The sequence below is a fragment of the Cicer arietinum genome, chromosome 7 (genome assembly GCF_000331145.2).
Source record: "Cicer arietinum cultivar CDC Frontier isolate Library 1 chromosome 7, Cicar.CDCFrontier_v2.0, whole genome shotgun sequence".
In the NCBI taxonomy this organism is placed as follows: Eukaryota; Viridiplantae; Streptophyta; class Magnoliopsida; order Fabales; family Fabaceae; genus Cicer; species Cicer arietinum.
Window position 1 is genome coordinate 13441151 of NC_021166.2, and position 25718 is coordinate 13466868.

The window sequence follows — 25718 nt, forward strand, 5'->3', positions numbered from 1 at the left end:
TAAAAGACAACGTTGTAATAGGTGCATAATAATGCATCTATTGAATGCACCTTTTACATCGCTTTTTCAAAAAAACGTTGTAATAGATGCATAATAATGCATATATTGAATGCACCTTTTACAACGCTTTTTAAAAAAAGCGTTGTAATAGGTGCATAATAATGCATCTATTGATACACCTTTTACAGCGCTTTTTCCAAAAAGCGTTGTAAAACGAGTATAACAAGCGCGCAATATATCTACCTATTTTATAGCGTTTTTTTATTTTAAAAAGTGTTGTTGTATCTTTTACAGCGCTGAATGCTACAACGCTTATTTTTTTTGAAAAAGCGTTGTAAATGGCTTAAAAAAAGCATTGTAAAATAGATTTTTTTCGCATAGTGCATGAACATTGCATCCAAAAATATTATTAATCCGGTTCTATGATTAAAAATATGAGTTGGATATTTTAATCTTAAAATTTGTTATAAAAAAAGCTTAAAAAGTTACCTCTTTATAAATGTTCTAGTTGTTATTTTGTTTTGAATAGTTTTAGTTAGTCCACAATGTTTTTTTAAATGTTTTTTAATAGCTTTTTAATTGAATTACATGATATTTTGTCTTCTACTATCAATTTATTATAGTTACGATTCGTCTATTTAAAATTTTACCAATAGTTAATATATAAGTACATTTTAAAGACTTTCCTCACATAAAATTTTAAAAACCAAGAAACCATGAAGTGAGTCTCATAAGTTAAAGAAAGAACGAAAATTGCACAAAAGAAAGACGAAAGAACAAAATCAAATATAGTTAATAATAACTTCCTCAAAAAAAGAATATAGCTAATAACGTTTAGCACATCCGAAAGTAGTTAACTACTCCTTTTGGAGTTGTCATATTCATTCATCATTCACCTCACCTATGCTTGTTGAAGAAGACTCCCATTGTTAATGTTATTTATACAAATATTTTCGGTAACTTTATTGAGATAGTGACAATTCACATGTTATTTATTATATTAGGGACTTTGGTTGATGCAAATATTCCTTGACATGCAAGATTCAAACTTTTGGTAAAATATGATAGTTTGCACCGTTGTGTACATTCGGCTCACGGGTGTTCAGATTGGGTGGACTTGTGAGTCAGACACTCAACTTTCAAATTATTAGTCATGGGACAATTATAAATTAACTGTTTTTATAAAACAAAATAGATTAAGCATGTATTTGTTTTTGCATCTAAATTCACTAAACATAGTTGTAACCTTTTATATATATTATATATAAACATATGTTTAATTCAATACAATAAATTTAAACTTCTCACATAAGATGCATTTAAAAATGTGTATCCAAATACTATAAGTGTGTTGAAACTAATAACTCATTTACAGTTACAATATGTTTAAACTTTACTTAAATTATAATAAACTTTAAATAATTTTGAAATTTAATTATAAAACATTTCTATTGAAATAAAACTAATTTAAATACGTCAAAGAAAGACTTTATAAAGAGATGGAAACACAAATAATTATTTATTCATCCTATTTTTGTGTATAAAATCGTTAAATTAACTTTATGTCTATCTTTTTTCTAGCATGAGGGAAAAAAAAGAGAGAGAAATGAGAGACTACAAATCCTCAAAAAATACATGTCTTTTATTGAATAGAATCTATTGTTTATTTGTCTTTATCTACTATTTTTCTATTTTTAATATTTGATTCTTCATCAAATTAATGTTGTAACCTTGACAAATCCTAAAATAACACATACCGTATTTGAGTTATGTTTTTCTATGATCACATTTAACATTTCTATGAAAAATATTTAGTTTACACCCATACATTCAATTAATCACATTTAACATTTCTATGAAAAATATTTGCTTTACACCCATACATTCAATTAACCATTTAAAAGAGAAAGAAATAAAAATATTAATTTGATATGTTAATAATGTGATAGAAAAAAAAATAGAGAGAGAATAAAATGTTGAATAAGTATATAAAATTTTAGAGTGTAAAAAAATATCATTCTTGTATTTCTATTGTGCATACTAATTTAATTATGAGAATTAAGAATAAATTTGTATTTATAAATAACATTTGTATTTAGCTATCCATCAAAACCACATTATTAAAGACAAGGTTGTGAGAGTGTTTATGCATATAAATTCAAAGTAGGGAGAATAAAGTAATTTAGTAGTTTAAGGAAAGAGCATAAAAAATTGTGTAATAAAAGGTCATAACTTCAACTATTCTCTCCGACAAAAACAAACAAACAGTGATTTAAAAATCAATCAAAGTAAATAATATCTCAAAAACGTAGTTGAGGTAAAAATAGAAATTGATGTCCTAATTTTCGTTTCTTCTTTTGTCGTAGAAAGGAAAGGAAGAAAACAGAAGAGAAAAAGCAAGCTTGACAATAAATAAATAAATAAAATAAAGGTCAAGACACAGTATAAAGAAACAGAGCAAGGAAGTAAAAATCCAAAATAAAAAAATGGTAGTGTAGTATGATACAAAATTCCACCGTTCCCCACTTTCACGTGAGTGCTAAGCTACTACAAAAGCCAGCTGCTACGCACTAACACCACTCTCCCTTTACACTCTTCATTCATACATACCTCACTCTTCTCTTTAATCTATCTATCTATCTATCTACACCCCCCTTTTTTTTTAGTTTCCAAAACATGTCACCTCCAAATGTTGAAAGACAAACACACACTGAATCACAAAGACTACTACTAGTAGTGCTACCTTTCATTCGCATATTACCCTCCTAACACACACAAACACTAAACGATGTGTCGTTCAATAACACCCTTCCTTCTCTTCTTTTACTTCTTAACCTTCACATTAGCTTCCTCCACAAATACCACACTACCACCAGACGCCGTATCCCTATTGTCGTTCAAGCAAAACGCAGACTTAAACGACAACCTCCTCTACACACTAAACGAACGCTACGACTACTGCGAATGGCAAGGAGTAAAATGCGCACAAGGAAGAGTCGTACGCTATGTCGTTCAAGGCTTAGGCCTCAACGGTTTTTTCCCTCCAAACACACTAACTCGGCTCGACCAACTCCGAGTCATGAGTCTCCGTAATAACTCGCTATTCGGACCCATTCCGGATCTCTCCCCACTCGTTAACCTCAAATCCCTTTTCCTCGATCGTAACAACTTCTCTGGTTCGTTCCCTCCTTCTATTCTCTTTCTCCATCGACTCATTACACTATCCCTCTCACATAACAACCTAACCGGTTCACTTCCGGTTCAGTTAACTCTCCTCGACCGTCTCATTTCGCTTCGACTCGACTCAAATTTCTTCACCGGTTCTCTTCCCCCTCTCAACCAAACCGCTCTGAAAGTATTTAACGTCTCCGCTAATAACCTCACCGGTCCGATTCCTGTTACCCAAACTCTAGCACGGTTCAAACCGACGTCGTTTTCAGAAAATCCGGGTCTCTGCGGTGAGATTGTACACAAACAATGCGGTCCTCGTTCTAGATTCTTCGGTTCATCAAACGCCACCGTTTCTTCCTCAGCACCGTTGAGTCAGAGCGAGCAATCACAAGGCATCGTGGTGGTTCCTTCGAAGAATTCAAAGAAGAGTCACAAGAGAACTGGTTTGATTATCGTGTTCACCGTTACTGTTTCGATTCTCGCTTTTTTCACAGTTATTGTAATTGTGTTGGTTAGAAAACAGAGCACCGGAGGGAAATCCGAATCTTCGGAAACTCCACCTCCGGCGGCGGTAATGGAAGTGAGAACTGAAATGGAAACAGATGCGAAGGTGAAGAAGATGGAGGAAGCGCATAGGAGTGGGAAATTAGTGTTCTGCTGCGGGGAGTTGCAGGAGTATACGCTGGAGCAGCTGATGAGGGCTTCGGCGGAGCTATTGGGAAGAGGGAGTGTTGGGACCACTTATAAGGCGGTGATGGATTCGCAGTTGATATTGACTGTGAAGAGGTTGGACGGTGGAAAAACTGGTGTGACAAGTGGGGAAATTTTTCAGAAGAATATGGAGACTGTGGGTAGGCTTCGTCATCCTAATTTGGTTCCTTTGAAGGCTTTTTTTCAGGGTAAAGGAGAAAGACTTGTTATTTATGATTATCAACCTAATGGAAGCCTCTTCAACCTTGTTCATGGTATTAATTAATTAATTAGTATTTGTTTTTTTCAGCATTTAGCTTATTATCTTTGAAGCACTGATAGACGATACTGATACAGTTCCGCCTTTGATTAGAGGTGTCGGGATGAGTTTATTATAGTTGTTAGTTATTACATTACATGTGATATGTGATATTATATCTGTGATATGATTTTGTACTGTTAAATTGGGTAGATAATTTTGACATGCTGCGGTGGAAACGGGGGTTGGGTTAGGATTGTAATGAGGGAAGCAACAAATGGAACTATGGAAGAATAGTGTAGGGGAAAAGTTGTGGGGCCTGATGCTGGAATTAGAGTTTGATTTTATGGATTGTGTGTTGTCTTGCTATTGGTTGTCCTTGATGTGTAATGTGTTTGGATTGGCTTATTTGGTGTTGTTTGTCTCTTTTATACTTGCCTCTACTGAATTATTTATCTGGTTTTGGGACCCAGATTCTTCAGAAATGGATTCCCTGCTGTCGCGGGCACAGTGACAGCTCTTGGCCATCTGATTTGGGTTATGCTTTGCTTTGTAGTTTAAGCCAATTTAAATGTAGTTATCTAAGTTTAATTTAGTGGCCGATATTGATTACCATGTACATTTGCGTGATTTTACTACTGCAGAGAATTTGAGTCTAGATTCTTCTAGTTAGGATAACCACGCCGTAAAGGAATCTTGGCTGATGGATAATGAATGAAAAATTGGACAGTTTGTATTCATATTTTATCAAACTGGCTTTAAAATACAATTCAAAATATAAGCTGTTTGATTTTCTATGGTAGTCCAAATCTGTGACTGGAGAGAATTCAATTCAGTTTGCTTGAGAGTTGTATGGCATTAACACCGACAATCACGGGGTTGGGTTGTTTTTGGTACTATGGACTATTTTGGCAAAATGTTTGATTAAATTTCAATGTTTGGCATGTTTTGTTGACTACTGTATTTTGCTTGTCCATTGTTATTTCATATTTTTACTTTGTATGAAAAATCAACTATTATTCTTATTAATACGAAGAATGTGCAAATGGACATCGGTTGATTTCAGTATGCTCCATTTGATGTTTGGGGATTTTTTCTTAACTTGGGTAGCTGGTGCATGTGCAGGTTCACGATCGGCGCGAGCAAAGCCTCTGCATTGGACATCATGCTTAAAAATAGCAGAAGATGTAGCTCATGGACTTGCTTATATACATCAAGTTTCGTCTTTGATTCATGGCAATCTAAAATCCTCTAATGTCCTTCTTGGAGGAGACTTTGAAGCTTGTGTTACGGACTATTGTTTGACCTTCCTCATAGATTCTTCATTCACCGAAGATCCTGATTCTGCAGCCTATAAAGCACCAGAGGTTCGAAAATCCATCCACAGGGCAAATTCAAAGTCTGATGTGTATGCTTTTGGTGTGTTGCTATTGGAGCTTTTGACAGGTAAACATCCTTCCAAGCATCCTTTCCTCGCACCAACGGATTTGCAAGATTGGGTTAGAGCAATGAGGGATGATGATGTTAGTGAAGATAACCGGCTAGAAATGCTCACTGAGGTTGCCAGTATTTGCAGTGCAACCTCGCCGGAGCAGAGGCCAGCTATGTGGCAAGTCCTTAAGATGATACAAGAAATAAAGGATAGTGTTTCGATGGACGATGGTGCACTCACTGGATTCTCATAGTTAGTGTGCAAATCTGAGTAAATTTTATGCAGAGAAAACAATCACAAGAAGTAATGTCAACTCCTCTTGTTGAAGATGAAAGAAAATCGCTCTTGGAGGAACTTCGGGAGTGACTTTGCATGCCAAGTTTAACATTCATTTTTCGAGGGATCTCAGTAAAACATGGGAACCATAGGATATTATGGTTTTAATGTATGCTGTGGCTTGTTAGTGGGGTGTTATACTAGTTCTAACACGAGGAAATAAAATTCATATAAATATATTTCAGCTTATTTCGAAATTTCTTCTGTTTATATCTCACAAGCAACGAATGTTTGTATTAAATTGAATCGTGATGGTAAAGAACATGATAGACATAAATGGATACCACAGCAAGATCATATCAGTTCTAGTAATTCAGCAAACTGGCATCCAAACTACACACACTTAAAATTTCTCATAGGTATCATATAGCATGGTCCACAAAAGAAAGGAAGCATGAAGGAATAACAAGTTTCATCCATTTTCTACTTTGTTATTTCATTTAGACAGCCATTAAAATATTAGAAAATATCTTTGAGATATTTCATAGAATTAATTTATAATCATAGAGATATTTTAAAATATTTTTTATTAAATATTTTTTATTATTATTATGATTTGTTTATAATTTAAGATCGAGTCTATGTTTCTCTATAAATAGATATTAATATCAAGTCTTTTGTAATCAAGTTAACTATTATCAATAATATTCAAACTTTTATTATTTTCTCTCTTCTTTTTCTCTAAAGTCCTACAACTTTAACATGGTATCTAGAGCATATTTCCTTGAACGATCTCATCTTTATTCCGCTGCTAAGTTCTCGTTAGTTTGGGAATATAATCATAGTTTCTCTTTTCCAACGTGATCATTCCTTTTTCAAACCACTGTCGTGCCACATTCTGACAACGGTTTCACTTGTTTTCCGCTCAGTTCGCTACAATCGTCGTCACCGCCATTGTTTCCGGTAAAAGACCACTTCTATTGTATGCGAAATCTCCCATTCTATCATTCTCTCTCATTTTTCTCTTTCTCTACCAACAATCATGGCAGGTTTGGCTCCGAAAGCTTCACAATTTGATGCTAAGCAGTGCTATTCCATGTCGTTGGTATACTGTGGCACTCATTGACAAGATAGGAAGATATGCAATTCAATTGATGAGATTCTTTTATATGATTGTCTTCGTGTTTGCTCTTGTCATTCCTTATGAACATTCGACTCATAAGGATTACCGTATAGGATTTGTCGCATTGTACTCATTGACCTTCTTTGCAAATTTTGAGCGGATGTGTTGCATTGTACTCACTGACCTTCTTCTTTGCAAATTTTGAGCCAAACACTACCACATTTGTTGTGCTGATAGAGATTTTTTTTGCTAGATCCCGATCTACTTGCCATGGAATATCATCAGCAACGAGGAAACTCGGGGCTATAGTTGGTGCATTTGGGTTCTTGTATTAGGCAAAAACAAGGACAAGAGTGAAGCAGATGTTGGGTACCCATCAGGTATTGCGGTGAAAAATTATTTGCTTATGTTGGGTGTGGTTAACATTTTGGGCTTCTTTTTTACTTTTTTGGTGCACGATTATTCTTTCTCCGACGGTTTCAGATTTGTCCTTACCTTTCAATTTTAATCAACGGAAACATACGTTCTTGTTCAAAGAGTTGTTATTTCTCCTTTTTTGGACGCATTTAGTCGTTGTCTCTTCTGTTTTGAACGCATTTTCTAACTTCGTTGATCGATTATTACTTCGTTTTGTTAGAGTGTTGCTTCTTCTTCATTGTTTGTCATGTAATTTAGTTATCACTAATAGATTATAGGCTAAATTACATCTGTGGTCCCTTAATTTAATTTCAAGTAACGTTTTAGTCATTTATTTTTTTTTTCTCTCGATTTAGTCCTTTATTCCTAACAATATCAAATAAAGTATGAAAATATGAGTTTATTTGAATATTTGCGTTATGAATTTGATGAAATTTGTATTATATTGAAGAATATAATTAATTTTATGAGTTTTGATTAAATTTTTTTTTGAATTTTTGTATAAAAAAGGATAACATTGTTGAAATTTTAAAACATAAAATATCAAATTGTCACTTAAAATTAAAATAAATGATCAAGTCGAAAAAAAAAAAAAAAAGATAAAAGACTAAAACCTTATCTGAAATTAAGTTAAGGGACCACGGATGTAATTTAGCCTAGATTATAACAATGACTTCTATTCCCACCAACGATCATTCCAATGGTGTCCATTTTCTCACATATGAATCATATTAGTGATGACTTCTTCCGTTGATGGTTATTCTGACGATGTCTTTTATTTTCATGACTCACTTTATCTTGACAATTTGTTCCAGATGCACTGACCCCATTTTTGTCTCAGATGTATTGGTCTTGTCTTTCTCTCCCTAAAGCATGCGAGTGTCTCCTTGAAGCATATTCAAGTTTAAATATTTTTTAGTCTTCGATATTGTTGGTTTGAAGTTTTCAAATGCAATTTTTTAGAAGAACGGATCTTTCTTTGTTCAATTGTTAGTCATGAATTTATCTTCGACAGAAACATTTATTACGAAGACAATAAAGCTAATATCATAATAATACACAAGCTACTTTGGTAAATACTGCATCTGTACAATAACAGATTCTGACGCTATGCTGATCAGTGATCACAATTTACAAAATTTTCTGAAAAGAAAACTACAAAATTAACATTGAACAGCTTCATCACATCTTATGTACTGTAATATATGCAGGAGTGCAACATTTTCCCTTTCAACCTTCTAAAACCAATTCTTTCCTCTGATGTCGTCATTGTCAGCATACGCCTATTGTGTGTACAACCTACACAGAACCAAGACAACTTTCTCCAAGAGCCAAACTGTATCTCAGCAAAGTTACCCTGACAAATAACAGGAAACTCTTGCAATTTACATCATGCCTGCATGGATAATACAAATTGTAAGAATGGCTTCACTGAAAACATACAATCAGAGTTTTGATTAAATGGGGATAGTAGTTAAATGAATACTTTAGAAATCATTGATGTTACTCATAATAGAATGCCAAAATAATTACAAAACACATTTTATAGAGCTGGGCTGTCTTGGATGTCAAAAAATTATGGACACTGTGAACTCAATAGTACACAATTACAATAGGCATGAAAAACAACAGGGTAGAGATTACCTGCAATTATCCGTAAATTTGTCAAGCCATGTTGATAAAACACAGTTGTCAGGTTTCAGAGATAAAAATGTCCCTTCATATGAGCACAAAGTCACATCACATTAATCAAAGCTTGTGCTCGAGGCCTTGACCTCATGATTGTTTCATCACTGTGTTTGATCCATTCTGAGAGTTTCCAGGGCTTCTGCCACTTCCATTTAAACTGTAGCAGCCATTGATGATGACTTCTCTTCCACCTCCAAAGTTTTCCAGCTTGTCCTATAGCTGCTAGTTTCTTCCCTGACAAATCTCCAATGGGAATCATCTGAAAATAAAATCATTACTACTTAATTGAAAAACAAAAATGAACACCATCAGAGAAACAGAATGAAGCAGTGGTATACCTTTCGTGCTTCATCTAGAAATGCAGCTGAAACCGTGATTGAGCCATTAACAACTCCAGGGGTGAATTTGAGTTGCTTTGGTGCGGGAAGTGACATCGGGGACAATGGGCCACTCATTTCATCCGCAAGGTGTTTCAAGGACCGCGAACTTTCCTGTTAGTTTCAATCAGAAACATGATATTATATAAAGGGTCGTGCTAACAAGTGCCCTAAGAAATCCAAAATTAGAAATTTTGCATTGAAAAGAACAAATTTAAAGATTTTAAAAATTTGAAAACACAACTTCCAATGCATTTTATTATAAAATTACTATTTTTAGGTGCTTAACAAGTGCCCTTTGGGCACTTTAGCATTTCCCTTATATTATATATATAAACTAAGGAAAGATTAAGTTTGTAGACTTCTTATGTGGTCAAAACACTATAACTAATCATAGATAAGAATCAAAGTAATTGATCTACTTGGTTGGGTTCAATGAATGAAATAAAGGTTATACTACAGTCATTTTCTCCTCTCTATTAAATTTTTTTTATCCCACATGGAACTTAGTATCTTATGTCAAACTACTTTTGCAAACACCACATAGTGGTAAAATGCTTTGGTCGTGGTGGTTGTTAAACTAGTTCAATTGCTAGCTAATGATAATCTCTAGCTCACTAGCTGTGTAATGTAGGAGCTGAAGCGTTTTACTACACAAGCTCTTGCTAATTGCTGATAAAATGAGTAAAATCTCACTGATGGTGGTGTATTTAATGTGATGGCAACGGCTTGTTCCCCAATTGCTTTCTCTTTTACAAGTTCCTTTCTCTGCGCTTCACTTTGTTGTAGTAGTCTTACAAGCTCATTAAGTTGCTCTTTTAAGTCCTTCAGTTCCATATTCTTTTCCCACAAGTGGCACCTGTTAAAGATGAAGAAGACTACCATTATCCAAGATAAGACAAAAAGCGTAACCAACAAAAACATTATCCAAGATAAGAGATAATTCACATTTCACATAAGTAAATTATCTCAAAACAAAGATATCATTGTATCAAGTATAAACAGTATATGGTAAACTGCTTAGATTTTCTCCAGATACTTGCCAAATAGTTAATTTTTCCTTGAACTACTTAGGAAAGGGCATATTTGTATATTGAAAACTCTATCTTATTTATAGTTAATGATATAAATAAAAAACTAGAAAAGCTTAATCAGATTCTTGGAAGCCAGGGAGCACCTTGCTTCTGCAGTAGAATTGAACAAAAACTGAAGCACATTCTTTGCCTCTCCCATTGAGCGTAAGTGATTCCAACGTCCACGGTTATTTAATGCTCGTTCTCTTTCTTCTGCCTCAGTAAGTTGTGAAGTCATGGCTTTCAAAGCAGCTGAAGACATGCCCACCATGTTCTCAAGAGAAGCTATTCTCGCAACTTTTGCATCTGCTGACATTGATAACAGTCTAACAAATGGGAAACAAGATAAAAAAATTAAGTTAAAGGAAATGATGATTTCAGTTAAAGACACCCTGCACCCAAGGATCCATAACAAACAAACAAAAAATCTACCTTGAATACCGGCTGTTTCCATTGGGGATACTCTGCCGATCTGAAAACTGATCCACTAGTTTCAGGAAAGCCAATTCTTCTTCCAGTGCAGCATGACTAAATATAATATTCAAATAAAAAATGGTAAAATTTAAATAAAGTTTTGGAATGTGTTTACTCCAGCAAAAAATTGTGATCACATACACTTGGTTTTGTTTGTCAAATTCAGCACGAACTTCATTCACATGCACCAGTACCTCCAGCTCCTGGTCAAGCCACCTATGGAGGGATTTTTCATTGATCTGGACATACAAGTTAGGATAAAAAAATTTAGATGTATCTGAAATACTAAATATGAAAAAAGTCAGTGGTGAGTGTTTTTTAAAAACTAGAAGGGGTATGTGTGTTGTTTAAAGAAAATCTCACGGGAAGTCGGTGTAATTTTCGCTAGATTTTATGAGTAAGAAAAGAAGTTCAACAGGGTTTTCTACAATGCAAATAAACTTGCCAGCCCTATTTAACATTACACTGAAAGATTATCAATTTCTCAATAGATGCTTAAGGATGACATTGTTTCAATTATGGATGGTTTGAAGGTAGTAACTGCAAGCATACAAAGCTAAGTTGCTATACTGGAACGTTTTTGGTTGCCTATTAAGTTGTCAAATTGCATAACATACTGTATAAGCTAAGTTTAGGTCATTACCTGCCCAGGCTGTAGATGTCCATTTGAATAAACTGAAAGGGACAGACAATAGTTAGTATTCAGGTATATATGTAATAAAAAGAGGACATTGCCAATTCAAGTTCTACCAGAGTGGTCACGTGGAGAAGATTTGCGGGCTTCCAACAACTCTTTTAGCCTTTTGGTAGCCATTGTAGCTTCCTCTGTCTTTCTATGAAGAACCTGTAAATAAAAATGGAGTGAATGAGAAGCCTTGTTCTATGTGAATGGTTTCAAGTTTCAACTATCTATCTACTTCATTCTAACATAAACAATCACACGGTTGTTTCTCGCCTAATTTAGGTTCCAGTTAATGTGAAAATGCCTGGTAAAAGAGAATAGTAAAGGTAGAAATACCTCCACAACAAAATGAGCACACGAAACAACAAACTATAATCTTTAACTTACCATTTTCTGGCGCTGGTTTAGAGCCTCAAGTTTATGTCTTTCATACTCATTCCTTCTTCCCTCCTTTTTCAACTGTTCAAAATTATAACCAACGAGATTAAATAACAGCTGTGTGATACAAGCACACAAATAAACCCAAGCTTCAAGCACAACCACAGCATGATTAATTTTTAGAGGACAACAACACCACTTCAAATCTACAAAATTTTCTACAGATCAATAGGGAAGCAATAAAAGTTTAAAATAAAATAAGTGTCAATCAAGTAGGAATCGCAAAAACTAAAAGAAAAGAGTTTATTTGATAAAGTATTTCAATAATCAAAACATTAAACATATTTTATTCCAAAAAAGTTTGATATCTTAATAATGCGGACTTCTAAAGGCAGAATCATTCATTCAAAACTGATCACAGTTGGGAAAATTATATTTTCTCTTCATTTTTAAACTAGAAAACACAATTATTATGATAATATCTAAATAAAAGCAAGAAAACCACCTGGAGTAACTCCTTTTCACGGGAAGCTTTCCATTGTCGAAATTGTTCCGCCTCTTGTTTTATTTTATGCTGCAACTGAACCTGCAATATATATGAGCACAAATGTAAGATATGAAATAATAATAATAATAATAATAATAATAATAATAATAATAATAATAATAATAATAATAATAATAATAATAATTATAATTATAATTATAATTATAATTATAATTATAATTATAATTATAATTATAATTATAATTATAATTATAATTAATGCAACAAATGGAAACTGGCCTTTTGAGCCTTAATATACTGTATTTCAGCTTGCAGTCTTTTGGCTGCTTCTTCACTCTTCTCCTTCTGCTTTAGTAGCTGCACCTGGTTTTCTTGTTTCTTCTTGAGGTCTAAAATCTGAGTTTCAATATTTTAAAAATTAAATATATAAATAGAAGGAAATATATTGGTCAAGACTCACAAATGATAACTATGGGACTTGAGAATGACATCGATGTTAATCAAAGTTCACCTGTGCTTCCAATGCTTTCAATTTTTGGCCACGAACATCTTGTGTTTTATGTGCCAGTCCATTTGAATTAACCGCAAGATTCTCTACTTCATGCAACAATCGGTCCCTCTCTTGCTGTCATTATCAATCCGAAATTTGTCACTGTTTAAGAACAGAGATTTTTTGTGTGACACTTGATAAAATATGTCCAGTTTTACCTGCACTTTTCTTTTCTCTTCCTCAAGTTCCAAAATTTTCTTTCCAAAGTGCTGCCTGAGAGCTTCAGGATCACCTCCCATGAGCTTCATCTCAGTCTGCATGGAAAAATGAGGATAAATTCGTATACACTAAGTTAAAATTTCATCTCTCTGCTTTAATCATAACAGAAAATAGACTAATGTTACCAATATAAGAAACTCTTGAAGTCAACACTGCATTTACTTATATAATATCTGTTCCTTGTGATCTTGACATATGGATCAATCAAATAAACAACTAGCACATTTCCAATGTTACTCTTTTTCGTTATACCCTTCCTGGATTGTTTCATCAGATAAAAAGGTTGCTTCACAAGTATACATTTCTACCATCAAATTTGAAGTTTGTCGCATAAATGAATGTTCTTCTAAGTTACTTTTCTCATAAGACAGTTATGATCACTGATATATATGATTTTAGAACAATATTAATAATACTAATTACAAACATTGACCGTTGCAAAATAAATAATTTTAGAACAAAGCATAAAATTAAACCTCTTTCTGCTCCAAACGTTTATTTAACTCGTGCATCTCTCTATCCATGGTATTTTGCAGGAGTGTATGCTCCAACTCTTTTACTACTTCATCAGCTTCCCTTGAATCCTCACCTTCAAAAAGAAGGTAAAAGAGATATTGCCTCAATGTTTAAGACTGAACCATAAATGTGACTCATGAGAGCTTATCTCAGCAAACCCAGACAAACAGAATGGGAAACTATTCAATGTCTCAAACACATAATATAACAACCAACAATCAAACCACTGCTTAATCTCCTACAGTTAATCTTTAGACTATAGAGCCAGACTAAGATGAATGCACACCTTTCATAAACGTAGTTCAGTCGTTTAAAATCCCTACGTACTAGGAAGTGGGGGAAAAAAACTCATCAAATTTTCCAGAAAAAATAAAAGGAAGCTCTTTGCTAGGTTTCAAATTCCAATATATCAAAATTCTTAAATTGTAAAGTCAACTAGGATCTTACAACTCCAAAAACACAGCCACATATATTTGTCTACCTGACATGCTTCCAGCCACTAGATGGTCAGATAACTCTGAGCTATGAAAGCGCCGCTCAAGCCCATCATTTTTCATGAGATAAACATGTCCATCCTAGGAAAAGAAAAAAATGACATTAAGGTTTTTGATGAAGCAGTATTAACATACCCACAGCCATTTATAACCATTAATGTGCATTAAATGCACCTTATTATGTCAATGATGTTTACTTAAACAACAGAAGAAGAAAAAAGAACAAACAAGCATATGAAGATGTTTTCACATACTGTTTCGTCAATATCACATCTTTCTGAAAAAGAACATCTACTGCGATATTTATGAAGTTCTCGATAGAGTTCCTCATTAGTTTCCTCAAGCCAAATGATCCTTTCCTTAAGAACCTATACAAGAAAAGCATCATGCTATAGATTAAACTCATTTCATCTCATGATAATCCAAAATGCAAATTTCAGTTAGGACCATGATAAATACCCGCACTTCATCAACCGAACCTCCTTCTCGAGAACAGAGCTCAGCCTGCAAGTACTTTAACTGATGGCGCATTTGCTGCATCTCATTGGATATCAAATCTCGATTAGCCTGTAAAATTAATTGACAGTAAAGATTGTAACATGCGATGAGCAAGATGAATTTCCTCATCTTCCTAATGTAAAGAATGGGACAAGAACTTGAAGTCACAAAGAATCATGGAAACTTACAACAGGCTTATTTTGTATGTTGCGTGCTCGGTTTGCATACTTAAGGGTATTAAGAGTTTCCTCAAAATTGATGTCAGCAGGACTAATGCAAGCTGTGAAAGGGGAACCAGTTTGAGATTGAAAAGCATGTAGAAATTTTAATCTTGATTAAGGAAACAATATTGTAAATATATCTATATCAAATAATTCAATTACTGTATTTGATACACATAGTAAATTATTTAATAACTATGTCTAGAAGGAAAATAAAATCCATATTTCATCATATAGAGTCCAAAGCAAAAAAATGCTTTAACCTGATCAGCAACAAAATTGACAGAAATGTCTGACATTAGAACCTTGTCTGTCAAACTTCATGAAGAATGTTTAGTCCAATTTAATCTTGTTTTTAATTGACCTATCTAATGTTTTGTAAAATTGTTGCTCAACCAACATGTATGTAAACATATAAAATGTGCTCCTACCCTGTATTTTTCCGCATGAACAATTTAACCTTTTCTTAAAATATAAGAAAGACGAAAATACTGATCTAATTAGTGGAAAACATTAGGCAGAAACCCTATAAAATATCTTTGAAAAATAAACAATCCTTGTGCACCAAGAGGTTAACAAATGTTGCGCACGAACTTGAAGTTGGTTAACACCTGGCTCATACTGTCTTACATTAATAGAAAAAATCACTTTTCCATCCAATAGACTGGCTTCAATTGAAAAGAAATGAACTGAAGAACAGGAACACTTCATATTTTCAGTGGATTGAACTAAATGGGAAACATGAAAATGCTTAAACATTTGTAGCTAGGAATACACTTTCAGTAGTATAGTAGTTACCTATCATGACAGTTTTGCTGTTTCCTCCTAGTGAATCCTGAAACAAGGACAAGTCACTTTGGATCAAAAGATTCTAAGAGACTGATATCAAGAAACTAAAATAGAAATACTTAGTTCCTATTCATGACTTTATGCTTCAATCATGGTTATTCTTATTCATGTAGACTTTGTTGATCCAGATGTGCTCTTCTGGCTCACAACCGTTCCATTTGATACACCTAAACACACACACATACATACTGGTATGTCAAACTATAAAATGTTACTCTAACCTGTAATAGTCGAGTGAGTTTGCTATCCCGATAAGGGACATGTACACCCTCCTTTCGCTTTTTCTCATCCCCCAGTGCACTTATGACATTACCAAGTGCAAGAAGACCTTTATTGATGTGTATACCTTTTGACAGGGAAAAGAAAAAAGATAATGTTACTAAAATCCTTGTCGTCGTCATTATCAATAACTAAAACTCTTGAGGCTGAAAAACATTTTGAAACTAATGTATACTAAGTATTTGGGTTAATCAGTATTGGCAACCTTCTTTTAAACGAATACCATCAGAACCAGTTCTTTTAGCTCGCTCAGATCCAGCTAGATCTACCAAATGTAGCTTTGCTGAAAGGTATTCTTCACCCATATCCTCGTCTGAAGTGTCATTGTTGGGAGAAAATGAATGGAGTTTGCGCATCTGTTCTAATGTAATTGTGAAGATGGCATGTGACCGACTAATACAAGCAAAAAGTGAACCACAAATTATTTGATTATAAATATCATATCTAGCCGAAACCATACAAATAGCACTTCTCCATCACTCAAATTTGTTTCATGAGTTTAGAAAATAAGAAAAGAAAATGCTACACACTTTCATGAGGTTTGTCCAAGTTATTTTGCCTTACAATTTTAGTACTTCCATTTAGAAAACATCATCTGATTTTCCAAATAGGGATAACTTTTTGTTGAATGTATATATTTGGTAAGAATAAGAGCTCATTATTTACCTGGATTGGTTGTTCATATTTGTACTTCCTGTTGCCCTATTTGAAGAACCCTGCTCCAAGTAAGCAGCCATCTCCTGTAATGTACTTACAGAAACTTCAGTTGTCCCTGCCAGTGTTATTACGCCACTGGATGTTTCACGAATTTGTATCGGTGACTTCCCAGGAATAGTTATTTTTCCAGAATGGCCATTAGAGCTAGAGTTATCTGATTTTCCCATAGATACCATATCCAACAAGTCCCTTACTTCTTCCTTCAAAATCTTCAAAAGCAAATGCACAATTAAGTTTTTGAAAAGAACAATAGTTAATGACAAATTTACTTTTTTTTTGTATGAAAAGCAATGTCACATTCACAGCTAGCCAATTTTAACATAGCTTCAAATAAAATTGTGTGGAAATCGATTTCACATGGAACATCAAAGATTTGACAAGTCAATTTTAAAATAAAGAAACAACTTTAAATTTTTGACAGAAATGTGCACATGCAAACCAGAACACAGTATGATGGGTATACCTCAATGAAGGAAACATGCAACTGAAATTCTGCCTGATGCTTTAGAGTTTCAATCTTGTTGAACAAGGCACTCATAACCTGAGGAATTAATCCTGTCTGACTATTATCATTGTAAGCCGTTCCCATGGTATATGTTTTCCCGGATCCCGTCTGCAACAATTATGAGCTTCAAATGAAAAATATGAATTGAATTATCTTTTACTTTACTTTGAGTACATGACATGTAATATGGACCTAACCTGACCATAAGCAAGTACAGTAGCATTGAACCCTTGGAATAACCCGTCCACCAATGGAGCAACACATTCCTCAAACATTTCGGATGAAGGTGATCCGCCATTTCCATAAACATGATCAAATGTAAAGGAATGAGACCCAATTTGAACCTGATCAATGAGATATAAGTACATATTTACATTTCTCAAGATAAGTGAATTTCTATTTTGGCCTTTCACCATAGAATGCATGTAATGTAATTCAAAGTCTGTTGCAATTCACTTAATATAGTAAGTACATGAAAAGTATGTGTTCCTATGGAATTAAAATCCATGATCTATGGCAATAATAGTCATTCAATCTCAGTTTAATTGAATAATGAATAGGAAAATGCTAAAATGTAAATTAGGGTGGCATGATTACTTTGGTCTCAAATTTCCAAAACCATGATGATATAAATATAATATATTTCTACTAGAACTGAATTGCTATGCAATTGCAAAGCTTCAATTATGGATCAATTCCGAAGTGAGTAAAGTAAAGAATAATGAAAAATACAAAAACAAAACAGGATGATGGTATGTGAAATAAACGTAGAGTCAAAGAGGGCAAATGTGTCACCAACACTGACACACTGACACGAGTCATGACTCATGACAAAATATATTGAAAAATAAGTAAAGTAATTTTTATATAAACCCAATGATACTTTCCAACAACGATTGTATTATATCGAATCAAACAAAACCCAATTTTGTAAGACTCTTTTGATCAAGAAATTTTCCCAACATGGAATTTAACATTACTTTTTTTATGATTAGAGATCGAAGTCAATAACCCACGTATTACAACACTCACCACACATTGCGCAGTTAGACCTTGGTGGTATTATTAATTTTTCTTCTTTAACAGAAAGATTAAAGTAAATATACTTTGTAATTAAACAAGCAAGTAATCATCCAAAAATATCTGTAAAAAAAAAAATCATCCAAAAATATCTGTAAAAAAAAAATCATCCAAAAATAAACTTCATGTATTATAAGTACTAATAATATTATTAATAATAATAATAATAATAATAATAATAATAATAATAAAAAGTTAAACAACCCCAGAGCATTAAATTAATTAATGAACTCTGTGCTAAACGACAAACATAATAATAACAACAACAACATTTAGCAATAAATAAAAATAGTTAGAAATAAATAAACATATTAAATAAAAAAGCAAAGAAAAAGGCAAAAGAAGAAGAAGGAGTGAGTAGTACCTGAGGCTTTCCATGGTTAACAGAAACACATTGAGAGCAACCTTGTTGTCGTTCATCAGCAATGAGAGGACGAATGTGAAGAGCAACTTTAACAGAGCAATTTTCCGACGTTTCCATCGGAATATCAATCGTTTGTTGAAGTTGTTAGAGAGAGAAAGGAAGAAGAAAGTGGTTAAGAAATAACAGAGTTAGAATGTTTTTCTGACTCAACAGTTAGTTAGAAATTAGAATGAAAGAAAAGGATGCTGCAGCAGAGAGAGAGAGAGAGAGAGAGAGGAAGGTGGATTTAACAGCAAGAGAGAGAGAGAGAGGGAGTGGTGGTTGTTGGGAGAAAATGAAGATGAAAGAAAGAAACAAAAAATAAAATAGTGTGGTTTGAATGAATTGAAGAAGAGTAGCGGAGCAGAAAACACTAAGCAACAAGATCATAGATTAAAATTTATAACAAACAAACAAAATAAATATTATTTTTATTTTATTATAAAGTATCGATTATCTTCTCCTTCACTACTTGTATCACTTCTTCTATATGGCTATGGAAACGCGAATGCACAGTCACTCACTTTCTCTCTCTTTTTACATTCATATACACATTGCCAGCTCCATAATATGGACCATACACAAACTCTTCTCTCTTTTTTTTCTTCCTCTCTCTCTTTCTTTTTTAATTTCATTATTTTTGCCTTTTTTTATTTATTTATTTATTGGGCAATTCTTCTACTCCGCGTGGCAAGTCCAACTGTCTTCACTCTTCCCTCTGCCACTCTCTTCTCCCTCCATTTATTTTTTATTATTTTTTACTTTCTTTTTTGTCTTTTTAAGATAAAAAAAGTACCGCCTCCAAATGCAAAGGGACAATTTATATTTTGTTACATTAATAGAAAAATAAATCCGTGATTTATAACGTTTACGTTTCCACTATATAAGAGATAAATTGAATTTTAGTTTTTTTCATACATTCTCTACACTATTGATAATCCATCCAATTTGAAACGTATAAAACAGTAAATGTGAATACATTTTCTAAACTAATTTTTGAAAGTTTTGAAATGAAATGCTTCATATTTTTTTACATTTACTTACTTATAACCAGAAAATATCTTTATTTATTAAATATTCATTTTTTTAGATAACTTTAAAAATTCATACTGTCTTATTTTATTTATATATAAAAACTTTTATATATAGAATAGTCTTACACATTTACATAGGGTTCTATTTGTGGTGTGACTTGTGAGTTAATAATGATGTAGTTGCATTTGCTTTTCATTTATCTAAACCATGGTTCTATTTATGTTTTGACTTGTGGGAGTAAAAAATGCGGATTGCATTTGCTTTTCTTTTTCGCTGCTTTATTTATAATAATAATAATAATAATAATAATAATAATAATAATAATAATAATAATAATAATATAGTTAGTATTCCAACCACATTTTTTATGTTTTTTATTGGTATGAAGTTCATCAACTTAATAAGTTTGTCAGTTATGATATAGAAAGTATTGTCACCATATGGATCGGTCTTCGACAGCTCGTCTTTGCCTACAGTTATTGGGGACAATCCCTTGACATATCTTCCTTTAGCTGCATTTCTAATAGATCTCATTTTAGCTTTTGATTTTCTCAATAGGTTTTCTTCATAGTATTTTATTTATAAAAAAATGCTAATGAGTGTCAGTAAAGTATTTGTTAAGAATTATATTTAAAAATATTTACTTAGAATAGTAAAAATTGTGTTTCCAATTAAAAGAACTCTTTGAAAGTTAAAAATTTATTCTTTTTGATATAATTTTTTTATTATATAATAAATATCCTAAGCGCACTAGGTAGTAAATACCTTTATTTATTTTTGCTATTTCTAAAGAGAGTCTCTTAAAATTTGAGTGAGGTTTGTCTCAATTACAATATTGATTTAAAAATGAAAGATGTTTATTAGTTATAAATATATTTTTTAATTATATTTCTTCTATCTTGCAATAAGTGTCAACTTAACAAAAAATATTATTTTAAAATTAATCTCTTTTAATTTTTAATGTAATATTAATTATTATTATTTTAATTATATCCTTCAATTAATGTTATGTACATCATTTCCAATGTATTATATTTTATTTTGTATTTATAATAGTGAGAGACACATTAATAATTAGTAGTAAGGATAATTTGATAAAGTTGTTTTTATTTTTCTTTTATGTATAATCTTTTTTTGTCTATAAACAATATATTATAATTATCACCAGAAACTCACATACAACTGTGAGATTTTATGTTCAAATTCAGTACACGATGTTCAATTTAATAATATCGATATTTTATGAATTCAATTAGAATTTAAGGACATTTATACTTATTTTTAATATGTGTGAATAACTCAAACTAATATTCGCTGTGAGACAAAAGAGTAATATATTCTATAGTGTAAAAGTTTTAACAAAATATTCACTCATAATTATAGTTTCAATGTACATGAACTTTTAAGTTTGTTTCTTATAAAAAAAATTTAATAATGTTTAGTCTCACTTTTTATTAGGGTGATAAAACGGACTTATCCATCTTATTTTGATTTGTTTTGTCATTGACATGTTTAAAATAAGATGGTGTAGTCCAACTTAAGTAGGTTTCTTGAAACTTTTACTTCATATTCTCAATGGATTAACAGGTCAACAAGATTGATCCGTCAATAATAAATGATAAATATATTGATTTTTTATGTGAGTTGATGCGTTAAAAAAATTAAAATTAATCTACGAAAATTCAACTAATCCAACAATTATCACACAACTAATAAAAAAAACTCAACTAATCCAACGATTACTACACAACTAATAAAATTCTAAGTTTGTTAGAGTGTATCAGTAAAAACGCCAATTACCGAAGAAAAATAATTTATTCATTAAACAAAATAATTAAAAATGCAATTGATTTTTTAAATCAACACAAATAAGCTTGATTAACACCTGATTTTTTAGTCGGTTAACTTGGACACGCTAATTTAAATAATGGAATTTAAAACTTCAAATCAATCAACTTAACATAACTTATTAAATAATTTCAAACTCTTTTGCCATTGTATATTTTATATATAAATAATATGATTTTAGTTTATTTCTCGTATTTTTGCAAAACATGGAATTAAAAATGGATAAATCCCATGATTAATTAAAATAAATTTTATAATTTTTCACTAAAAATTAACTCAATGTGTTATAATTAGTTAACATCTACTTGAGAAATATGGTAACATATTCATTATTCTTATAAGAAATAAATCATATAAAAGAAAGAAAAAAAGATGCCAATGAAATGGAAAGGGGGTATCCATTCGATGCTTTTGTAGTCGAGGACCAACTGTGGAGTCCCAGGAAGCAGAGTCAAGATGGCAGCTTTGTGCAGAAATTAAGATATATGACCATAAAAAGTTAGGCTTGAAAAGGATAGCCACCACAAAGAAACGTAGCATAAAGGCAATAACGAGCTTTTGGGCCCTCACTCACATGTTCATCAAAATACCCACTTTCCAAACTTTGTAACCCTCTGTCTTGCGGTCCCCTTCTTCGTTTCAAACCGTTATAATATTTGACCAATAATAATAACCGTTATATATCACACCAATAATTAAAATGTAAAAATCAAATTAATGATTCTATGAACTCAAAAGATCTAATTAATTCATGTCAGTTAAATAATTCGATAATCTCTAATAATTGATTATCAATTTTATGTCATTTAAAATCAATCATCTGATGTTTAAATTAAATCATTATATTTTATTATAATTTAATTTATTGTAACTATATTAATAATCTTATTTTAAAACATATATTAATATTATATTTATACTTTATTGACCTCAATCGGAAACAAAATTATCTCATTTCACGTTATATATTACTATTTATCTTATTTGTTATGTAATGTCATTTATTTCAAAAAAATTATGCAACTATTTTAACAATGTAAAAAAATATATAATATCTTTAAAAGAAAAATATTTTTTTAGAATAAATTTGTCAATTTGATTAAATTGAACCAAACTTAATTTATAATTTTTATTTATTCAAATTTTATTTATTCCAGAAAATCAAATCAAATATTTACCCATCCTCGTCTATAGCGTGCTAAATAAAAAATAATAATGTCCAGTAAAATTTAAAGTGTTTAATTGCATGAGTACTTAAATTTTTTAATTGAGTTAAATGAATATTCACTATCTGTGTGATTAATTTCACAGTTACGTCTAACAAAAAACTCGGCACTTTACGGCTTCTCGATATTAAATTGCATTTATAAAAATGAAATGACTTGGTGAAATAATGAATTGACATTAGACAGCAGTGAAATAATGGACTGACATAAGATACATCTAAAAATTGTTGTTGTAAAGTATTACTTCCTCTTATTTTGAAAATAAAAAAATTAACTGGCGCCAATAAAAAATATTGTATTTTATAAAATATACCTAAAAAATAAAGAAACATGCCTGACAAAAATAGAAGAAGTTGATGGAAAATCAAATCTACATTATTTGAATAATATTTTTTAATGACATCACCAAAAACAAGTTAGAATAATAAATATTAACTTATTGATGACCACTTGAATTTTGTTTAATTAAAATTTAATTGCTATGTATTGATAGTGTAAAAGAATTTATATTTTTTATATCTTATTATAAAAATAATTTATAAATAATTTTAATAAAAATTAAAACCTTTTTTATGATATTACAATTGTCATAACTAATATTGTAAAACTTTTTCCATTAGTAGATATAAATTAAATATTTTATATTATTCGCTAGTTTTTCTTTTTGGGACTTGTACTTGCTGTTGGACTATGTAGTATGTACCACTCTTTTTTTATTTTATTTTTTGAAAACGTAACAGCTTATTTTAGTGTTGAAATTTTAACTTATATGGCTTGGAGTGTGAGAGGAATCCTAAGCTAAGAAAACTAATATATACCTTTAATTTTAAACATAAACAAGAAATAATAATTCATATAAAATAATAAATATACAGTAGTAAATTTGATATAATTTCTTTAAATATAATCAAACGAATAATTTATTCAAAATATTCTTCACTGAAACTTGTTGAGTATTAATCAAAGAGATTATTAGAAAATAAAATATAAATAAAGGTGAATGGTATTTTAGAATGATACTATTAAATTATATGTAATTAATTAACTTTTTTTATAGTTTAGACTAATAAATTATTATCGAACTACTTATATTCAAAATCGAATAAATTATTATCGAACTACCTATATTCAAAATCGAAAGGAGTAAGTGATTTACAACTATATTAAATGATTATTCTATTCGAAAAATATATAGGCTAAGTGACATGTACTAATTAAGTGCATCACGGTTGGTATGCTTCTATATCATAGCAACCCTTTCAGATTATGTCTCCATTCAACATTGTGAAAAAAGTGTAACGTATAAATATTTGCTTGTGTGTGATATTTAGTATTGCTTGGATCTCAATCTTGTAAAACCTAAGTCAAGCAAAGCAAGCAGCTTCCTTGGTCAAGAAGAGTCGGGGGAAATAGTTTGAAAGAACAATAATATTAAACAATTAGTTTATATGAACCATAAGATTATTAATTATAAAATACAAACTTCAAAGTAAATCTATTAAAAAGTGAACAAGGAAATACTTTTCTTTTCTTTTCTACTTTACAAAATATTATTATAATTTTAAGCACTTCTTGAAAATATGGACTAATTTTTTTATTGAATTTTCTTCTTTTAGTATTTATTTAAATATTATTAATTTTAATCTTTAAATTTATTTTCTAATTTGTTAAAAATCACATATCATAGAAACGAAGATTCATCTCATTTTGAAACTAATCTTGAGAGTTTTATATATAAAATTAAAAAAAAAAATCATATTTTTAATTTGTTAAAAACAATAAATACAATCATTGATAGAACAAATCTCAAACATAACCGAAATAGAGCACATTTCTCTCTCTTTGTTGTTAAAAAAAAAAAAGTAACAATTACAAAATTAACAGTATGGAAAAGTTCACATATAATAGTCAAATGCCTAAATAATACTTCCATATAATTTATGAGTAGTCAGAAAATGAAGCGCAACTTCTAAAGCATAGAAGGGTCGTGGACTCAAACAAATCCTGAAGGCAACAATGCATGGTAATTTCACACGCAAAACCACAAACTAGATATGTAAAGCAAATAGCCAATATTGTAATAGTAAAAACCATAGTATTTAAAACATAAACAGAATCCATTACATAAAAATATTACAGGTCAAAGGGAGGTAGTGTCACAAAGCAACGAATAAAAGTAAAAGAAAAACAAATGTGAATGATAATGTGGGATAAGGTTAATGTAGTGTTGGATGAAAGGAGATAGTTAAACGGACATAAAGACGCTTTGCCATGTCAACCAAGTATGTTCAATTTTCTTTTCTCGCTAAGCTTTTATGCAAAGGTCTTCGAATCTTTGGACCAGATTGTTGTAAAGTTTACAATTACAATTACAATCGAATTTGTCTTTGAGATGATCAAATTTCATAAACAAATTAAATTCCAGTGAAATGATATAGTTGTAAGACCAACATAAAAAATCACATATTTAATTAACATTTCACATAATTATCTTCGGCAGCAAAATTTATTAAGGACTTATTTTGACTCATACTCTATAATTTCAGTGATATATTTATCCGTTTATAAAGTTTACAAATTAATTTAATCAATGTTTACAATTTCTAGAGTCAATTTGATAATCATTGTTATAAAAGAGTAGTGAAATATAGTAGACTTGTGTTTTCATAATATTAATTCGAATAAAATAATTAATTAAAATATAAAATACCGCTTTTTTGGTGATAAAA

At 31.2% G+C, this 25718-nt stretch overlaps 2 protein-coding genes across 2 annotated transcripts; one reads left to right on the forward strand and one right to left on the reverse strand.

Annotated features, from left to right (window-relative positions):
* The first annotated feature begins 2505 nt into the window (after window positions 1-2505).
* LOC101494845 (probable inactive receptor kinase At5g67200) lies at window positions 2506-6185 on the forward strand. Its single transcript, XM_004509057.4, has 2 exons — window positions 2506-4136; window positions 5246-6185. Exons 1-2 carry the CDS (start codon window positions 2789-2791, stop codon window positions 5803-5805), a joined length of 1908 nt encoding a protein of 635 aa, XP_004509114.1. The 5' UTR covers window positions 2506-2788; the 3' UTR covers window positions 5806-6185.
* A 2184-nt stretch (window positions 6186-8369) lies between these two features.
* LOC101495174 (kinesin-like protein KIN-4A) lies at window positions 8370-19471 on the reverse strand. Its single transcript, XM_073363717.1, has 26 exons — window positions 18842-19471; window positions 17595-17741; window positions 17356-17505; window positions 16842-17101; window positions 16381-16568; window positions 16118-16242; window positions 15846-15882; window positions 15015-15106; window positions 14788-14895; window positions 14583-14696; window positions 14316-14409; window positions 13795-13907; window positions 13258-13353; window positions 13061-13174; window positions 12829-12945; window positions 12547-12627; window positions 12051-12122; window positions 11732-11825; window positions 11625-11656; window positions 11123-11220; window positions 10940-11035; window positions 10612-10833; window positions 10131-10293; window positions 9396-9548; window positions 9013-9316; window positions 8370-8764 (listed from the first exon to the last, which is right to left on the reverse strand). Exons 1-25 carry the CDS (start codon window positions 18956-18958, stop codon window positions 9104-9106), a joined length of 3096 nt encoding a protein of 1031 aa, XP_073219818.1. The 5' UTR covers window positions 18959-19471; the 3' UTR covers window positions 8370-8764; window positions 9013-9103.
* Window positions 19472-25718: the final 6247 nt, after the last annotated feature.